This window comes from Moschus berezovskii, chromosome X (genome assembly GCF_049115385.1).
Source record: "Moschus berezovskii isolate FMDL1 chromosome X, NW_MosBer_1.0, whole genome shotgun sequence".
Lineage (NCBI taxonomy): Eukaryota > Metazoa > Chordata > Mammalia > Artiodactyla > Moschidae > Moschus > Moschus berezovskii.
The window spans coordinates 121,037,553-121,056,452 of NC_142488.1; the positions used below are offsets into that span (position 1 = coordinate 121,037,553).

At 42.6% G+C, this 18,900-nt stretch overlaps 1 protein-coding gene across 1 annotated transcript in view; it reads right to left on the reverse strand.

Annotated features, from left to right (window-relative positions):
* Positions 1 to 6,904: 6,904 nt before the first annotated feature.
* Positions 6,905 to 18,900, reverse strand: part of LOC129564133 (fibrous sheath-interacting protein 2-like) — an 84,362-nt gene continuing 72,366 nt past the window's right edge. Inside the window, exons 18-23 of the mRNA XM_055437779.2 lie at positions 16,907 to 17,392; positions 15,693 to 15,793; positions 14,238 to 14,284; positions 12,147 to 12,190; positions 9,518 to 9,581; positions 6,905 to 7,079 (exon numbers count right to left, since the gene is read on the reverse strand). Of these exons, the coding sequence (XP_055293754.2) occupies positions 6,934 to 7,079; positions 9,518 to 9,581; positions 12,147 to 12,190; positions 14,238 to 14,284; positions 15,693 to 15,793; positions 16,907 to 17,392 (888 nt within the window). The 3' untranslated portion in view covers positions 6,905 to 6,933. The remainder of the gene's footprint in view (positions 7,080 to 9,517; positions 9,582 to 12,146; positions 12,191 to 14,237; positions 14,285 to 15,692; positions 15,794 to 16,906; positions 17,393 to 18,900) is intronic.

Genomic DNA, 18,900 nt, shown 5'->3' on the forward strand with positions numbered 1-18,900 from the left:
CCACCACCACTCTCAAGAGTCTTCTCTCAAGATACTTCTCTCAAAAGTATCAATTCTTTGGCACTTTCTAGGTTTTTATTACTGTGGGGCCCCAGCTCTGTGATGATCTCTTACTGCCATCCCTGGCCTGCAGAGGAGGCCACCTCTGAACCTAATGACACTGGTGCCCCTCTCACCAGTGTGTGCCTCGGTGAGTGGGATATCCTCTGGACCCTGCTATGGAATACTACCCTCTGGTGAGGTTTCTTACTTCATGTAATCTCTCCTCTCCAGGATACCTACTCCCCTTGGCCTCTTAATTCTTTCCTTGGTCCTTTGCCAGGACAGCTCAGGTGTTTCTACTTTGCTTAGTGGTGGCCAGCACTTTCTCCAGTCCTCTGTGAGCCACCTCAGTGGAAACTGCTCACCCCGTGCAGTTCTTGCCTGGGGGTTAAATTCTGTATGTATGTGTGTGGGTGTGCTCAGTCACTACAGTTGTGTCTGAGTCTGCAACCATATAGACTGTAGTCTGCCAGGCTCTTCTGACAGTGGGCTTCTCCAGGCAAGAATACTGGAGTGGGTTGCCGTGCCCTCCTCCAGGGGATCTTCCCTACCCAGGGATCGAACCTATATCTCCTGTGTCACCTGCATTGCAGCCGGATACTTTTACCACTGAGCCACTTGGGAAGCCCTCTAAATCCTATATGCTGAGTTCTAAGTCTGAATTCTTGCTTTTGATTCTTGATACAGCACCCTTGAAAACCAAACCCAGTTTCCCATGGCTCCTGTCAGTACCTGCCAGTTAATTCTTGTAGCTTTTTGGTAGGCCCAGCACTTTCCTAGCCAGGTAATGCTGGAATTTAATCCTTGATATCAGTTTGGTAACCAGGAAAGAGGCTGGACACAGCTCCTGGGTGGGGGGGCACTGTGTGTCTGGTGAGGGGAGCAGCCTTTAGCATCTTCCAGCACAGGGTGTGCAAGCCCTTGTTTGGAAAGAATGGCCCCCTTTGCATACTGAGAGCTGGGTGGGGGTGTCTCCAGAGCCACCACCTTCAGGAGAGTCTAACCAGATGTTCCTACCCCACGTTTCAGGGTCCCAGGAATTTTCCAACCATATGAAGTCATGTGGCCCTGACTGCAGCAAAGCGGACCTGCCATATGTTAAATATTGAATATTTAGTCTCCCTGGAGTTCTGCAACTCTTACGGCCTCTTTGTTGCTCTGCTGCATCCACTCCTCCACTGCCGGAACTGAGGGCCTCTTTGGAAGCTCGCTGGAGGCCCTCTGGCTTTCACACATACTCTTTACTTATTAACGGTCATCCATTTCTCATTACCCTGCTGCAGGGCGTCAGTACACTTAACAGTATCCAGCCATTTCCACCGTCTTTGTAGGCCTTCCTTATTCCTCCTCCATTTTCAAAAGTCTGAATCACCACATCTGGCAGCCTGTTTTGTCAGTTTTCCCACATCATCTCCAGAGAAATCTGTAGCAGTTGGGTCCTCAAGGCCTGGGACTATCCGTGCCCCGCATCCCCTCAGGAAAGTGTCCATTCTGCCCACCAGGCAGTGATTGAAGTAGTCCAAGGCCCCATCTTACACAGCCTGTTCTCTTGGACCACTGCTGGCACCATTTGTGATAGTTCGGGTTCTCTGAGAAGCAGGGGCCAAGATGGGATTAAACACATAAGAGATTTATCAGGGTAATGGCCTATGAGGGAGAATGGGGAGGGAGTCAGGGGAGAGCTGTGGGACTAGATGCAGGTCTCTAACACCAGTGGAGAGAGGGAAGGAAGGAAGGGTGGAGAGGAAAATTCTTAACCATGTGGTGCAGTTCTAAGGACATTTTGCAAAGCAAATGGTTTTTTAGGACAGGCAGTCCACCATGAGCCCTGAGCATCTGCACATTCTTGGTGAGGTTCTTGAAAAGCACAGTTTACCTGCTTCTTGATACTGAACCATTTCTATAGGGCAAAGTGACCATAGTATGACTACTGTTTAACCACTCGCTTCCCAGGGAAAGGAGCACTGATTTGTTCATTGCTCAGAAGGTCCTGGGCCGTTGACCCTGGGTTCCTCAGCAGTGATGCAACCCACCACATAGGTAGCATGTCTCTGAGCCCATTGCGTTGCCCTTGGGGGACTGGCAGAACTCCACTGATACCCATGCTGTTTGCTGTCTTGTGATAAAGTATTATTATCTTGTTCTGCCCCATGAAGTCTGTCTACTTTGCATCTGTAACATGGGATCAGGTCAACCTGCCATCCTTTGTGAGGATGGGCTTCTTCCCTGACAGTATCCCTGCCCAGTCACCTGTGGGGGAAGTCCTGTGTCTTGCAGGAATAACCCATCTTAGCATCTCTGCCACACATTGCCGTTGGCTGAGAGCAGCCCATGAGAAATTTGGCCTTGGTGAAAATGCAGTGATGATGGAAAGTGCTCAATAGCTGTGGCAGTCAGTCACTTATGCTCCCTAGAGTCAGAGATCTGAGAGGTGCAAATATACCCTGCACTATGTCCAGCTGAGAACAACCAGCTAGCTATTGGTTTTAGTTAATCTTTGGCAACAACGAACGTTTACTGGTTCCTTTCATGGGTTCACTTCACAGAAGAGTTGCAATTCATTGGTGGACAAACTCGCAGTGACCTCAAAACTGAATAGCCAGTGAATAAAGTGCTCATTAAGAACAATTTTTACTTCTTGGTGTATCAGTATTTCTTTCATGTGGCCTAATTAATATCCTAGTCTGTCTCTTTTCTTCCTCTAACCTATTGGAATGTGTACCTCAGAAGTATCTATCTTGGCAGTTTATGGACTCAGTGAATCCTAAATTGGAAGTAATCCTTATCTAGTATAGGAGATGTTCTGTAAACATGTTTTGAAGCTTTTGAAAGGAATAGCCTGGTGATTGTCTAAATGGTAGTCTAGTGAAGTATAAAGTGCTGTGCATTATGCTGTTGAGACCAAACAATAAAGTCAAACATTTGCCGATATCTTTCATCTGAAAAGGTAAGCTTAGAAGACATGTTTGGGTGTGACTATTTGCACTGAAAGATTTAACCTAGTATCTTTCCTTTACTAAATAGGTGGCCCCTGATTTCTGCAAGTATTACTGGGACTGCATCATAAAATAAATAATAAGAGCAGGTCATTTTTCCAGTTGGAAATAATAATTATATCTGTGATAAGCATTTGTTATTCTTTAAGTATGGGCTTCCCTGGTGGCTCAGTGGTAAAGAGTCTGCCTGCAATGTATGAGGTGCAGGTTTGATCCCTGTATCAGGAAGATCCCCTGGATGAGTGCATGGAAACCCACTCCTGTATTCTTGCCTAGAGAATTCCATGGACAGAGGAGCCTGGCAGGCTACAGTCCATTGGGTTGTAAAGAGTTGGACACAAATGAAGCAACTTAGCATGCATGCAAACTAAGTATGACCAATAGCGTGTCATCAAAGACACATTGGTCCCTAGATGAATCATTAAAAATACTGAAATTACGTGCTGGGTCCTAAAAAGGGGCAAAACCATATGACACAAATTACTCCAAAATATATGCATGTCACCTAGCTATATAGCTATTGTATATTTAATCTAACACCAATATACTTTCTATAATGAACATCAGTCAAAAATTTGGTTACCTTTTGCCAGCTTATAATTTAGAAGAGCATCTTGGGGTTGATTGAAGATGACCTACTATCTTTACAGAAGTAGTTCAAAAAAATCTGAACTAATGCTTTGTTTTTCTACTCCTCATAAGAAACTGAGACATTTGGTATTATCCACCTTAGGCTAGGTTTAGAATTGGCATAAGAATTGATGTTGGAGATGGTTGTGATGATGTTTCCTCAAGAGAAAGGCATTTGTTAGCAAGCAGCTAATAGCAGCAAAAAAAAAAGTCCTTCATGATTATTTAGATCTCTTAAGTTCTTTGGATTCTTATTAGTATATCATATGATTGTCAAATCATAAGGTATACTGTGTAATTGTTACCAGTGTGACATCTTTTTTTTTTTCCTCTAGCCTTTCCTGGCGGAGAAGGCAATGGCAAGCCACTCCAGTACTCTTGCCTAGAAAATCCCATGGACGGAGGAGCCTGGTAGGCTGCAGTCCATGGGGTCGCTACGAGTCAGACACGACTGAGCGACTTCACTTTCACTTTTCACTTTCACACATTGGAGAAGGAAATGGCAACCCACTCCAGTGTTCTTGCCTGGAGAATCCCAGGGACGGGGGAGCCTGATGGGCTTCCGTCTATGGGGTCACACAGAGTCGGACACGACTGAAGTGACTTAGCAGCAGCAGCAGCAGCAGCAGCAGCAGCAGCAGCAGCAGCAGCCTTTCCTGGTGGTTGTAGGAAACCCTGGGGTCTCCTTGGGTCTGTGGCTGCCTTCTGGCCCTCCGGTTCACGTCCTGCTTGCTTGGCAGGCCCGGTTGGGCCCCTTGGAAAACGTCCACACTGCAAGAGGGGAGGGGAGGGGCACTGACGCCTCCCCTCCCAGCACCCCTGTGTGGGGAGGCCCGAACAGGGCCTTATTTTATGCTCACATCTTATTTGTGTGCTGGTTTTACTTATTTCATATATGCATTTCTTTGTGTGTATATTTTCACTATCCTTGTCATTTTTCAGTGCCTGTATAGCATTCTTTCCTGATAATACACCACACCAGTGTCCCACTAGGATTGTTTTACTTTTTCTTCATAATTAATAGTGACGCTATATACATTTTTATATAGTCTTTTACATTTTTTTTCACTTTATATTATTCCCTTGGACCAAATTTCCCTAAATGTAGTTACCAGGTCCAAAAGTACAGCTGGAACCATAACTCATCTTATTGTTAGATTGCTTTTCAGAAAGATAAAATTTGTAGGATTGTCACCACTGTAGAGTTCAACACTACTACATCTGGGCAACACTGGATTTTTATCATTTTATTCCTTTTTTCTTCTCTGAAAGGTATATTGTGATACATTTGCGTTATTCTAATTTGCATTTTCTTTCACTGCATTGTTACTTTTAGTGCTTTCATTTTTTTTTTTATATTTAAATGTTCTATCTCTAAGGACTGTAGTTACCAGCTCATACATTCTTAATGTATTTTGGCCAGCAGACTTTGAAGAGCTATGGTAGGCACCTTTCCTCCCATTCTGGTGCTCACCTTTTGACATCTAGTTCATTAGACAAAAGAGCATTTTAAAAAATGACTGACTTTATTTGAGACTATGAATGCAGTGATATTAGGACATAGTAGCTGTCAGGTAGCATGCATGCATTCTCTCCTTCCATTCTCACCTCCCTCTTTCTGTTTTCTGCCTTTTTCGAGGGAGGATATTATCCTAAGCCTTGTTATCCAAAGCCTATCTCTGAGAAGGATACTGGACCCATTGCTAATAGAGGTTGCTTTGGGAGCGGTGAGCCAGGCAACAGCTGGGAGAGAGGAGGGAGACTTTCACTGTAGCTTTTATAACTGTTGATTTCCAAACTGGATTGCTATTACTTTAAAAATCTTTTTTGGTATTACTTTTTAATAAAAACAAAAGCTTATGTAAGATCAGGGTTTGTCATTATTGTGGATCTTTAAAAGCTAACTTTAAAACTTAGGCTGCCGCGTGCGATGAACTTCAGTATGTAAGGGCAGAAAATGAGATGAAGGCAGCCCAATTTAGGTATATGTGATATTTGGGCAGAACTGCCTGCCATTCTATTTACTAAACTTCACTTAACATTTCTGGACTAAAGGTACAGCATAAAGGAAATTTACTTGCATAGAAATATTTCCCTTGGGCATTAGTACAAGGCTGAGACCTTCCACTGACCTAAATTCCTGGATAAAGCTGGGGTATGAGAATGACTAGTGAGTGATCTTCATGTGTTTCTGTCTCATGGAAGCCGTTTCTAGCCAAGCACTGCTTGAGGCCAGCTAGCAGATGCAGGTTCCAATTTTCTATTTGTGATTCCCTGACTTCGGTGTTCTCCATGGGGCTTATCCTTTCTCCATCAATTGAGTTTTGACAAGTGCAGTGGCATAAATATGACTGGAAACCATGAGCTCCTCTCTGGCCACATTGGTGGTTCATGTCTCTTAAAGGGACCAAGAGGATTCCTGGAGGCTTCAAAGCCCCCCTGAAGAGTTAGATCTCTACATGTCTTTGTTTGAGGATAGACTTTGGAAATGAACTTTCAGAGAATCCTTCAACCTAATTGGAACTGGCTGCTGTCCCTGAGGCCTTAATTAGACTTGTGCTGTCTGATAAGGGAACCACTAGCTACATGTGGCTATTTAAACTGAAATAAAATGGAAAGACTGGGTTCCTCAGTCATGCTAGTGACAATAGCCACGTGGGGCTGGTGCCTCCTGTACCAAACTGAGCAGATACAGACCATTTCCATTATCATAGAATGTCCTATGGGCCAGAGCTAAATTGTTTAGGCATGGCAGCAGTGTATGCAGGTGTGTGACCTGAGGGGATAGCCTTCCTGGTGCCGTCAAGGCCTCCCTAATCCTAACGGTCCTTTGAGGATTGTCTGTATTCCAGTTCTTCCAGCAAATGTATCCTGACCACTCCAGCCCACAGTGATGACTCCCTTTTTTGAACACCTAGGGTGCCCAAAAGATGTGATGACACGTTGTTTTACTGGTGTCACACTTTTGCTTTGAAGTTAGTTCTCATCTTCCCAGCAAGGCTGCAGGGCACTCAAGAGCAGAGCTTCAACACCACGCTGCCTGCTAGATGCATCTATATGGGACACAAAGCTTCTCTTTTCATCCCAAAATGCTTGTCAGAAGCATTTATCAAAACCTTCCTTTTCTCCAACTGCCTTTTTATGCTTTCTTTGCTCTTATTTTCAATATTTATAAGAATCAGTGTGTAGGACACAATGTCAGCTTTAACAACCATTTATTTTTTGAGGAAGGTCCACATGCTTATTGCTATTGGGTATTACAGTCTCACTTTCTGTCTTGGTGAGGGGGTGAGGATGAGGAAGGTCTCAGAACACTGGCATTAGATCTTGAAAACACTTTGGAGAAAGTTGATGATATCTTCCTCATCATTTCAGACCCATGTCTAGAGGAAGTATGGGGTTTTTCAACGTCTGTGAACAACCAAAAGATAAATGTAATCAGTTACTGGGCAATTGCTGTCAGGCCCGGGGAGTGATCATTTAGGATTCAGAAATAAGTAGTTATATAATAGCTTTTGTTTTTAAAAGTGCTTTCACAAAGAGTATTTTGCTCCTTCTCACAGCCTTGGGAAGAAAGCAGGAGAAACCCAGTGAGATCAGATGCCTTGTCTAAGGTCACATGGGTAGCCTGATGAGCTAATTCCACACAAGAAGGTAACTTTCAACTCTCAACAGTACTGGTGTCCATTTCAAAATGTCCAGGCAAAAGCAGCTGTGCACTACAAAAGGCTATCATTTCTCAGTTTGGGTACATTTTCAGTTGTCTGAGCCCAAGTGATCTGTTTGTTGTGTGAGCTATACAGGATTTGTGTGGCCAATAAAAGTCTCCATTCGGACTCATTTTTCTATACCACTTGTCTTGTGCAAAGGGCTCTTAAAGCATCTCATAGTTTATGTTAACAAAATGATTGCTGTATCTGTAAGGACAGAAATGAGCATTTATCTTTGTTGCTGATGCATTGTGACAGGATGTCATAAAAAGACACAGGGCAATAAAGCACATACCTTATTTCTAGTAAAACACATGGTTCTCCTAGACCTCTTGCAAATCCTCAGCTTTTCTCTTTAGCAATATAACCTTAGGAACCTCAAAGATCTATGATTAAAACTAAGGAAAAGTGTAAAGTGAAGTCGCTCGGTTGTATCTGACTCTTTGTGACCCCATGGACCGTGGGATTCTCCAGGCAAGAATACTGGAGTGTGTTGCCATATCCTTCTCCAGGGGATCTTCCCGACCCAGGGATCAAAAACTAAGGTAGCAGATAGCAAATTTAACCCCAATAAGGCGGGGGGAGGGGCGGGAATAGTTTAGCTCTTCAGATCAATAATGCATTACTGGAATGTGCTGATAGTTTAAACAAAATAGGAACAACCAAGAAATTAATAAGGAAAAAGCCAAAATTTGCAAAGGCAAAGGTAAAGACTTGAATAGAGAGATCTCTTCTGAAAAAGTAAGACAAAGACTTAGTTACAGAATTCAAGCATATACTGCAAGGCCACATTCTGAAAATCTTGAGGGGAAAAATAAAGCTTTGTTTTTGCAATTTGCGAGTCTTATTAAAAATGTAGATGCCTGGTCACCATTTCCAGGTATCCTTCAAGACACCCTGCTGCTGCTTTGATATGCTTTGTGGGCAGCACCATGGACTTCACTTGGTTGGTACTGGTCACTCTGAAGAGAGAAATGTGCCTGGGTATTTATGGCCAAAGTGGATGGGCCATGACACATGCCAAGGGCTATGGAATGACACATCGTACCATGAACTGATTTTGATTCCCCCAAAATCCTACTTGTGAAAAATAAGCTGTAATGAGCCTGTGTTGGTCCAGAAGTCCCCTCTTTTTTGGTGGGTTTTCCTAAGCAGGTATCATTTTAGCAATGTAAACTGTCCTCTGTGGGGAGCTTTACTACTTTGAGCACCTTAGCACAGGGTGAGCCATTTCTGCATTTCTTCCTCCAAAAGCCCTTATCAGAGCAAAAATAGGATAACTGAACTGCTTCTCAGTGAATTTCTTTAATGTGTAGAATGTAGGGCTTGGGAGGAGGTGTCCCCATCAAACTGAAGTCACAGAAGAATGTGATTTTACTCTTTGACTGGACATGCTACTTGGAAACCTAGATGGGATCTTTTCTACTTATCACTGAACTCTGCAGGCAGTTCCTGGTCACTGATTAGTTCTGAGATGTGGCCCCTGTTTGGCAGGAAAAAGACTATGGGATAGAACCTCAAGACCTGTGATATTTGAGCCCTGGCTCAGTCACCTGCTGGCTGTGCCACCTCAGGCAGGTCATTTGCCTCCATTTTCTCCTCTCTGAGAGACAACTTCAAGACTTGCAAGGAAGCACGGTATGATAAGCTTTAGTGACTGTTACCTTGTCAATATAATGGAAATGATGCTTCACAGGGTGGATGTGAGAAAAGCACTTAGCAGAATGCCTGGTACATGGCCGGTCCCTAATAAATGTTACTCCCAGTATCTGTCACCCCTTTGCTGTGAGGTTTGAGTCAGAGAACTGCATAATAACCTGCAAATTGCAATCTACATACATACTAAGGGAGAAGGAAATGGCAACCCACTCCAGTATCCTTGCCTAGAGAATCCCGTGGACAAAGGAGTCTGGAGGGCTACAATCCATGAGGTCGCAAAGAGTCAGACACGACTGAGCGACTCACATACACACACACATACTAAGTTATATTATTTCATCCTCATATTGGTGGGGGGTGGGTGTGCTGCAAGGCAAGAGCCATTCAATGTGATGGGCAAGGGGGGGTGAATGATCAAAACTCCTATGTTCAAAATGACATAATTGAGAGCTTCATTCTAAAATGATAAATTTGTTGTACCTGAAGTGTCGTTTGAGGAATGTTGGCTGGTCAGATTACTTCTGCGTTGATAGAGGGTGATAAACTGCAAAGACAAAGGTGAAATACTAGCTTAAGCCTCTGCCCTTTGATGGACAGTGGACACTAGAAACCCTGAAGGGAGCACAACCATTGTGGCATCGTATATAGTAATCAGTGCCCCTCAGTCTCAAAGAATTATCTTCTGGGACTTTGGTTATTTCGAGGCATGACTTCTCATAATTCTTGCTAATTAGGACACCCAGGATTGGCGCCAGACTCAGACATGGGCTGCCCCTGGCGGATAATTTCAAGGGCTCACGTGTCCCAGGTCACAAAACAATGTCAGCCATACTGCCCTTCCCCTCCTGGAGCTTGGAACAAATAAAACATTTTCGATCCTTCTCTGAGCAAAGATAATGATAGTGGAGGTCTTAAGGGAAGGAGGAGGAAAGGGGAGGTCCATTTTACTACCCCAATGTTCTTTGAAATAATTCTTAACCATTGTGAGGTCTGGAGCAAGAAAGTGGTAGTGTGAGGTTGCAGCAGCCTGGAGGGAGCAGGGCTGAGATGGTGGCTCAGGTGCTGGCTTTGCTCCGTGGACCTTCCTCACCCCCTGGAATGCAGAAGCAGCAGGGTCCCAGAAGGGCCTGCAACAGGCTGGGGGAGGTGGCTGGGGTAGGTGTGCCATGGTGAGGGCGGTTAAAAAGGATGGGCCAAATCAATGAAGGCAAGGTGAGAGAAGCATGAGAGATGAGAGAAGCTGTCCACACCAACACCTATCATTGGTATGGAGAGCAGAGTATTATGGTGAAAGTTTTGGATTTGAGGCAGTTTATGGATTAACACTTTCACTTTTTACTCTCAAGCATTGGAGAAGGAAATGGCAACCCACTCCAGTGTTCTTGCTTGGAGAATCCCAGGGACGGGGGAGCCTGGTGGGCTTCCGTCTCGGGTCACACAGAGTCGGACACGACTGAAGTGACTTAGCAGCATGGATTAAGATATCAAGGATAGGATACATAAAGGGACAAACTGGGACAGAACAGTCTAAGGGACTGGTTCTCAACTCTGGCTGCACAACACAACCATCTGGAGAAATATTACTAATAGGCATGCTTGGACCCCGCCCCAAATGAACAGGAATCCCTGACGGTGGGGCAAGCATTATTCTCTTTTCTAGATTGCCTAGGTGACTCTAGCATGAAGCCAGGTTGAGAATTCCTTATCTAAAGGAAGGAGGGGAAGGGGCAGATGCTACTAAATGGCCAGACACAAGTCCGTTAACTCAGTGGTTCTCAACACTGCCTGTTCATCAAAATCACCCAGGGCCCAGGCTGCAACTCAGACCAACTGAATCCGAATCTCTGGGGGTGGGACGCTGGGCGTCAGTTGTTAAAGTTGATTCCAGGGTGCAGCCAGGGTTGAGAACCTCTGCTCTGTGTAACAGTCCCCACACAGGGCTGTCCATCAACTTCATGGGGGTAGGAGTTGAGGCACTCCTGACTTAGTTGAAATTTGACTCTGATGGTGCTAAGGCTGTTCTTCTGACAAACATTTATTGAGCATCGACTTTATCTCAGTCCTATGTTGGTGCTGGGCATACAGTTATGAGTGAAAGAGACAAGCCCTTGCTGTCATGAAGCTTATACTCAAGTGAATCCTCTGCCAGAGGATGAGGACAGGAATATTTGACAGCTTTGTTTACTGCTGAATCTCTGCTGCTGCTGCTAAGTCACTTCAGTCATGTCCAACTCTGTGTAACCCCACAGACGGAAGCCCACCAGGCTCCCCCGTCCCTGGGATTCTTCAGGCAAGAACACTGGAGTGGGTTGCCATTTCCTTCTCCAATGTGTGAAAGTGAAAAGTGAAAGTGAAGTCGCTCAGTCGTGTCCGACCCTTAGCGACCCCACGGACTGCAGCCTATCAGGCTCCTCCATCCATGGGATTTTCTAGGCAAGAGTACTGGAGTGGCTTGCCATTGCCTTCTCTGGCTGAATCTCTAGCCCCTGGCAAATAGTAGGCACTTGATAAATGTTGAATAAATGACTAAATGGTGACCTAAGTGCTGTGAAGAAAATAACGCAGGATAAGGGGGATGGTTTGTGTTTATGTGTGTGTACACGCATGCTGGGGGATGGTTAAAGTGAACCAAGAGTAAAGCAAAACTGATACAAAACAGAGAGGAGGATCTAGGAGGATCTGTAGCTTCAACCTCCTGAGAGACTTCCTAAGAGGGCTTTAGGTGGAGGGAATTTCCTGGGATAACACTAAGGAGTGGGCCAGATCTTTGGAAGGCTGCCTAGGAAGGGTACCCTGCAAAGCAGTTGGAACCAGCATTCATTTCCCTCAGCCAGCACCCGTTCCTCTTCGAAGCATCTGTTCCCTCTCTGCCCCCACCAGGCCCTCCAGTTCCAGGGACTCACTCCTTGCATGCCATTGTCCTCCGGTGCTAAAGGGCTTACTCTATGCACTTACTCGGGGACAATGACTTCAACCAGGGGTTGGCCCCCACTGGGAGTGCTTCCTGAGGCCTCTCAAGGCACACCACAAACCTTACTTTAAGGCACTCCCTCATTTCTGTCAGGGTTCCACTGGCTCACAGTGAGGGGAGCCAGTGAAAAATATTTACCTTAAGACTGTTCAAATTCTCCAGACATGGACATTTAAGACTTTCTGTGATCAAAACACAATATTGGAAAACAGTTATTTCTGAGACATGTTACACATTTTGGCACCAAAATAACCTCAATAATTTCATCAGAGAATCGCAGAAACTAGGCAAGCAGAAGAAATCGAAAAAGGTAAGATCCTCAAATTCTGGGCACAGGTCTTGGGGAAGATGCCTCTAACATGCCAAGCTCATCCCATCTAGGGTCCCTTGCACTTACTGAACTCTGTGTGTGGGACCCTCTGCTTCCAGATCTTCTTGTGGTCACTTCCTTCCTGTTTTTAAGATCTGATGTTTCTAGACTTCTTGGACCAAACTAATCTAGCCAGTCATTCTATATCACTTGGGTTCTTCTTTATTTTTTTTTTTATATTCATTCATGAATTTCACAAATATGTACTGAGTATCTATTCTGTGCTTCTTTTGTAGACACGTGGGGATACAGTGAACACAGAAAAATCCCTGCCCTCATGGAACTAACATTCTAGGGAAAGGAGAGAGTCAATAAACAAATTTTTAAAAAAGCTTTCAGATGGTGCAAATGCCAGGGATAAAATTAAAGCAGGGAGTGCTGGGGTGGCTTTGGGGTTTCAGTTTTAAAGAAAAGTGTTCAGGGAATTTTTGACTTCGAATATGATATTTCAGCAAAGATCTGAAGAAGATAAATGTTCATGTGGCTGGAGTGGAGTGATTAAGAGGGATCATAAAGAGAGGTGATCAGACAGGTCACCAGGAGGGGAGAGTGGAATCCAGACCATGTGCGGCCTTGTAAGCCATTGTAAAGACCGTGGCTTTTATCCTAGGTGAAATGGGAAGTACTTATTCCTATTTAGAATTATTGTGTTTATGTGCTGTACTCAGTCGCTCAGTCCTGTCCAACTCTTCACCACCCCAGAGGAAGCCCTATTGTGTTTATATCCCCTTCCCAATTAGAAGGAGGTGAAGACTTTGTCTCTCATTTGCAGCTGTATCTCCACAACTTAGAACAGTGTCCAGACCGAAGAAAGTGCTCAGTGACTCTGTTGAATGTGAATGAATGCATGAACTGGACAAGTGCAGTGAACTAAGCATGACTCACTGCAGTGAAGTTGAAGAAAACATTGAATTCAGATTTAGGAGACTTGGGATCTATATTCTGACTGACAGTATGACTTTGGACAAGTCACTTCCCTACCCTGAGCCTCAGTCTCTTCAGCTGTAAAATAAGGTTATACTAGCTACTTTCTGGCTCTGACAGCCTATGATTCCATAATATAGGAAACACACCAGTGATGTATCATCCTCTAACGATGACCTGTTTATGGAATTCTGGCAAACTTACCTCCATTGTATGATTCATCTTTTAATGAATGTTATTCCCACTCTCAAATGGAGAGGATATATTTCTTGAATAACTTCTTGAGTGGGTACAAGCTTGAAACAACCAAGGCCAACTCCAGCTCTGTAGTTGGAGTTTTCAGGCCATCTTTACAGTAAACATGATACCCGTACCTCAGTGCTGTCCCACTGTTAGACCCACATTGATCCTTTGAGCTTTAAAAGAATAGAGGACCAAACTCAACTCATAAATATTTTAATGAGTCAGTTTTAACAGAGACAGAATTAAAGTGGAGTCCACCCTAGCCAGGATTTAATGTAAGCAAATAAATGTAGGTTTAATTTTTAGCTTTAAAAGCTTTTAAATATATTTTACTAGGGCTAACCTAGTTATACAAAGCAAGCATATATTCTTAAAGAGATGATTAAATCCTAGTAGCATGGGCTGTAGTCTACATATAGATGTGATAAACCTTTATTTCCTGGATATTTCCCACAGGATCATGGTAACTGTAAGCTTATAGTCACACCACATACTTTTCACCACAATTATTAATGGAATCTTACTAGTGTTTCAGAAAAAGCAAACTAGTTCATCATACTAACTGGTTAACTGACTCAGTATTCCTCCAATTTAGATCAGCCTACTGGAAAACTCAGTATTCATCAATGCAATGAACAAACTCTCTTTTTAAATACAATCTAATTTAAAGTAAGAAAAAAAATCAATCCAACCTTCTGTAACCTTGGCACTTGGATCTGTGGGACACTCATCATCAAAACTAAAGAAAAGATACAAGACACTTCATTTTCTTTGTATTTTATATGAAGGAATTAATAATGATTAATGAATAATAATGACTGTTAAAGAACCATCTGTCCAAGTCTTTATTTATATAGATGCAAACCTGGAATGGTATGTCTGTGAGTTCTCAAAATAAAAATGAGCTACATTGACTTTGGTTTTATATGTTCCCACTTGTCTTATGCAATGATACCAATAGTTGAGATTTGCCTGCAATACTAATTATGTATGTTAAGACAAGCGTGAGTGGAGATAAAGCCAGTGGTGTGCCAGGAGTAGATGTCCTAAAATGGCATCGGGTCAAAAAGAAACCTTAATTTCATGGTGCCAGGTGGAAAAGAATATAGTTGGAACAGGGTGGATTTTCTTCCTTATGCCCTATTTCTCCCATGATACAAAGTGCTACTGTTCTGAACTTGTGGTTACCAGTGGGGAGGGTGGGGTGAAGGGATGGTTAGGGAGTTTGGGATGGACATGTACACACTGCTGTATTTAAAACAGATAACCAACAAGGATTCACTGTATAGCACGGAACTCTGCTCAATGTTATGTGGCAGCCTGGATGGGAAGGGAGTTTGGGGGAGAATGGATACATGTATATATATGGCTGAATCCCTCTGCTGTCTACCTGAAACTATTACAGTGTTGTTCATTGGTGATACCCCAATATAAAATAAAAAGTTTTAAAAAACAAAAACAGAGTGCTACTGTTCCCAGTTTGTGAATATTCTTATAAACACAAGGGCAATTTTAGACATGTTTTGGCTATTCTAGAAAAACTATTAAGACTTCAATGTACTTTGTTCCTCCCTGTCCCTATAGATACCACATGGTCCAGCCTTTCTCTTATAGTCTTTTCCAACCTGGATGATCTTATCTAAATCTTGTCATTTAAAGCCCAACTCCAACCCTAATGCTTTTGAGGATTCTTCCCTGAGTGCTCTTATTTACATTGCCCCTCTATGTCCTTGGGATTCTTCTGACAGTGCCACCCTGCTGAGCATTTAGGTACATACATGAACTAAGTGGGAACTCCTTTAGGTGAGCCATTAGTGTGGGGACTGTTAACTTAGAGCCTGTCTCCCAGATTCAAGAACCTAACACATTAAAGATTCAAAGTAACTATACTATAGATCACTATACTAGAAAGTAGATCCCAGGAGAAGAAAATAGAGACCAGATAAATAGGAATAGGAGAGAAGATGTGAACGGAGGGCCCAGGAAGTAAACACAGAGGGGAGTTAGGGGAAGGAGTGAGGGGAGATTGAAGGGCTAAACTGGCTTCCTCACAGGTTTACTTGAGGGGCCCATTCTTCCCATCAACATAATCTTCATTTCAGATTTCTATTTCCTTAGCCAACTAGTATTACTTTAACTGACTGTACCTAGAAAATGAAGGCAGATCTTCTTCATTATATGAAGATGCACTCATCATTCTATGTACGAAGTGATGTGTTGGTTCAGTGCTAGGTCTCATTTCTGTTTCCTGGAAAAATACAAGACATAAAGGAGAGTTTATAATAAATAAAATATATCACAACATTTCCTTAGTTATCTATATAGCCAGCATTTCTGACCAGGCACACTTTGTTTGGTCATGAGATTTCACATGGCTTTCCAGTAAATAAACAGATCCCAATACATAGAGTTTGTGTAAGGCTACTGGCCTGATGAACTCCTGAACTGACCAGAGTTATATCCCTGTGTTTTGTTTTCTCTGGTTCATTGCTGCTTCTGAGTTCATTGGAAAGAAGTGAAAGTGAAAGTCGCTCAGTCATGTATGACTCTTTGCGACTCCATAGACTGTAGTCCATGGAATTCTCCAGGCCAGAATACTGGAGTGGGTAGCCTTTCCCTTCTCCAGAGGATCTTCCCAACCCAGTGATTGAACCCAGGTTTCCTGCAAATGGATAATCCATGGGATGTCTTACTAGGAAATTCTAAATCGTGTAATCCCTATGAGTAAGGTACAATTTTGGGGGTAGGGCTAACCCAGGAGGTCAGTGAGGCCCAGATCACCACTAGAAGGGTATGGGCTGTTTACAGGGGGAATATTCAACATATTCAACTAACAAGCTGGATAAGTAATTTTTAAGAAGATAGTTGGTTAAATAACTTTCCCCAAAGTCATGTAGCTACTAAGTGACAAAACCAGAATTCAAACCCAGATAGGCTGAATTTGCATGAATGTTTTTACTCCCCTTCAAGTCCATCTTCTGGTCCTGCCCACTGGAATGAAGTTGGTACACACAAAACTTTCACTGAATATTTACAGGTCAGTGTACAAAAACCCCCACAACCTATCATTTTAAATAATTAGCTGTATTTCTCCTAACCAGTTTCCATTTTCTGTTTTTCTTGTCCTTCTAAATAGCCTAGGGCTCTTTCCATGATCTGTTTTTCTTCAATTGAGGCTCCTGGCTTCATCTGTTAATCATTTCCCTTTTGTTGTAAATATCATCAGAGCTGGGAGAGACTACTTGGGATCCAGTTGGTGCCCTTATCTTCCTACCCAATGTGTATTACTTGGACTGGGTTTGTGAAACTCTCTACCCTTTCTATAGAAACCTGGTCACTGATAGTTACATTTCTCACTTACACTCAGTTGTGTCTTTTTCTCCCAAGACGAGTTTGTGACAGTCAAGCATTTTGAGGTAGTTTCTTCAGTGTTAGAAACAGTTCTTATTAGTGTCTGTTCAGATTCCATCTGTATTGCTGGTGACACTTCAGTAATTATATTCACACTAGATTTGGGCTGACATTTTCCTACTGAGAAAAATTTTTTCAGACTGCATTTGCTAATCGGTGGCTTAGGGTGACCCACTGTGCTGGTAGCGAGCTTCATGTCTTCTTTTACTTGATCTTCAAGTGGGTTTTCTGGAAATTCTTCTTTTATAACCTCTTGTAAAACAACTTCATCTTCATCAGAAGCTAAGCTTTCTTCTTTCTTTTCTAAATTTTCTTGACTAATATCATGAGTTATTAACCGAATGATAAGATCTTTTTTGCTTTGGACATCTTTTAAAAGCTCCACTTTGGTGATGTCGGGCTTTATTAAACTCTGAAATGAATTCCTACTAGAAGTCTGGAATTAAAGAGACAATGAATGTTAAAAAACAATCAATTCAGTCATTTTTGCTGTGGTTCTATTGTATTGAATAGTAAGGCAAATTTCACATGGTTTCTATTTCAATTTAGTAAAATTATTTATCTTTAAGGGCCTTTTACTTATATATTAGTCATATGTTTAAAAGAAAAAATAAATGAAAATCACAAGCAATATTAGCTCTTTTCTATAATTCTTTTTTTGCATTCAAGATTAACAGTCCAGTTCAAAGAAGAGACCCTAACTAAGGTTCCTCCTTTTGCTTCAAATTTTACTCATCAAGAAATGCAAAATGCATACTTTAAGTACACTGTTTTCATCATTTTCTTTGAAAGTCTTGTAACAGATTTAGACACGATTACATGTTTTTCTGAACTTCTTACTAGGGAACTAATACACCAATCTAAATAAAGAAATTTTCATGAAAAAGACAAAGTGTTGGCTGACCTGGATTTTTAAAACTGATGAATAATGGCAAAATTGTGAAGGACTTTGAATGTTCACTCTTCACCCCTCCAACACCCTAATCCTTGGAACATATTTTCCAAAGGAAGTTTCAAAGAGTAAATTTTCATTCTCCTTACTTCCCTAGTCAAATGTTACTTTCCATTTTGCAATGTTAAAGACAGATTAAGGAAGAGACGATTACAATTAAACAAATAACTTTTTCCCATTTCTGTAACCTTTTGATGATGCCACAAAACTTTTAAGTTAATTTGAGTTATCAATCTTAGATCTCTCTGTAACACTGCAAACCAGATTTTCAGATAAATGCTGCCTTAAAGGAATATCCTTTGTGCAAAACAAAATTAAAGAACTTCTGTAAGAAATGGAAATAATCACTTTTGGTTTTCTGTGCTGGTGGAGGGAAAGGGGTCAAAAAAAAAAGATCATTGTATATGGCTTTGGAATGTGACATGGTATGAGCCTTTAATAGGCATGTGTCTGGTGTATTAGGAAGTTTTGGTACCTCAAAATAGCAAATGAGGCCTGGCTTGTGGATTTCTGACAGAGTTGTCTGGGTTTTCTAAATCGATCTGATCTTTCTGTAACCCTCATCCTCATCATGACACTGCTATTCAGATAGCTGGAAGGAATCAAAACAACTGAAGCATGCTATGCTATCTATGTCCACTTTCCTTAAGGCAACTTTCACTTCCCTTAAGGTGAGCAGGGGTAGTTGTTTTGGATTAGCTATACTCTTTCATACTTTGTCCACCTCATGTGACGAGTTGACTCACTGGAAAAGACTCTGATGCTGGGAAGGATTGGGGGCAGGAGGAGAAGGGGACAACAGAGAATGAGACGGCTGGATGGCATCACCGACTCGATGGACATGAGTTTGAGTGAACTCCGGGAGTTGGTGATGGACAGGGAGGCCTGGCGCGCTGTGGTTCATGGGGTCGCAAAGAGTCGGACACGACTGAGCGACTGAACTGAACTGACTGATTCTCTTTCAAGTTCCTCTGGGCTATAAAGAGATAGTT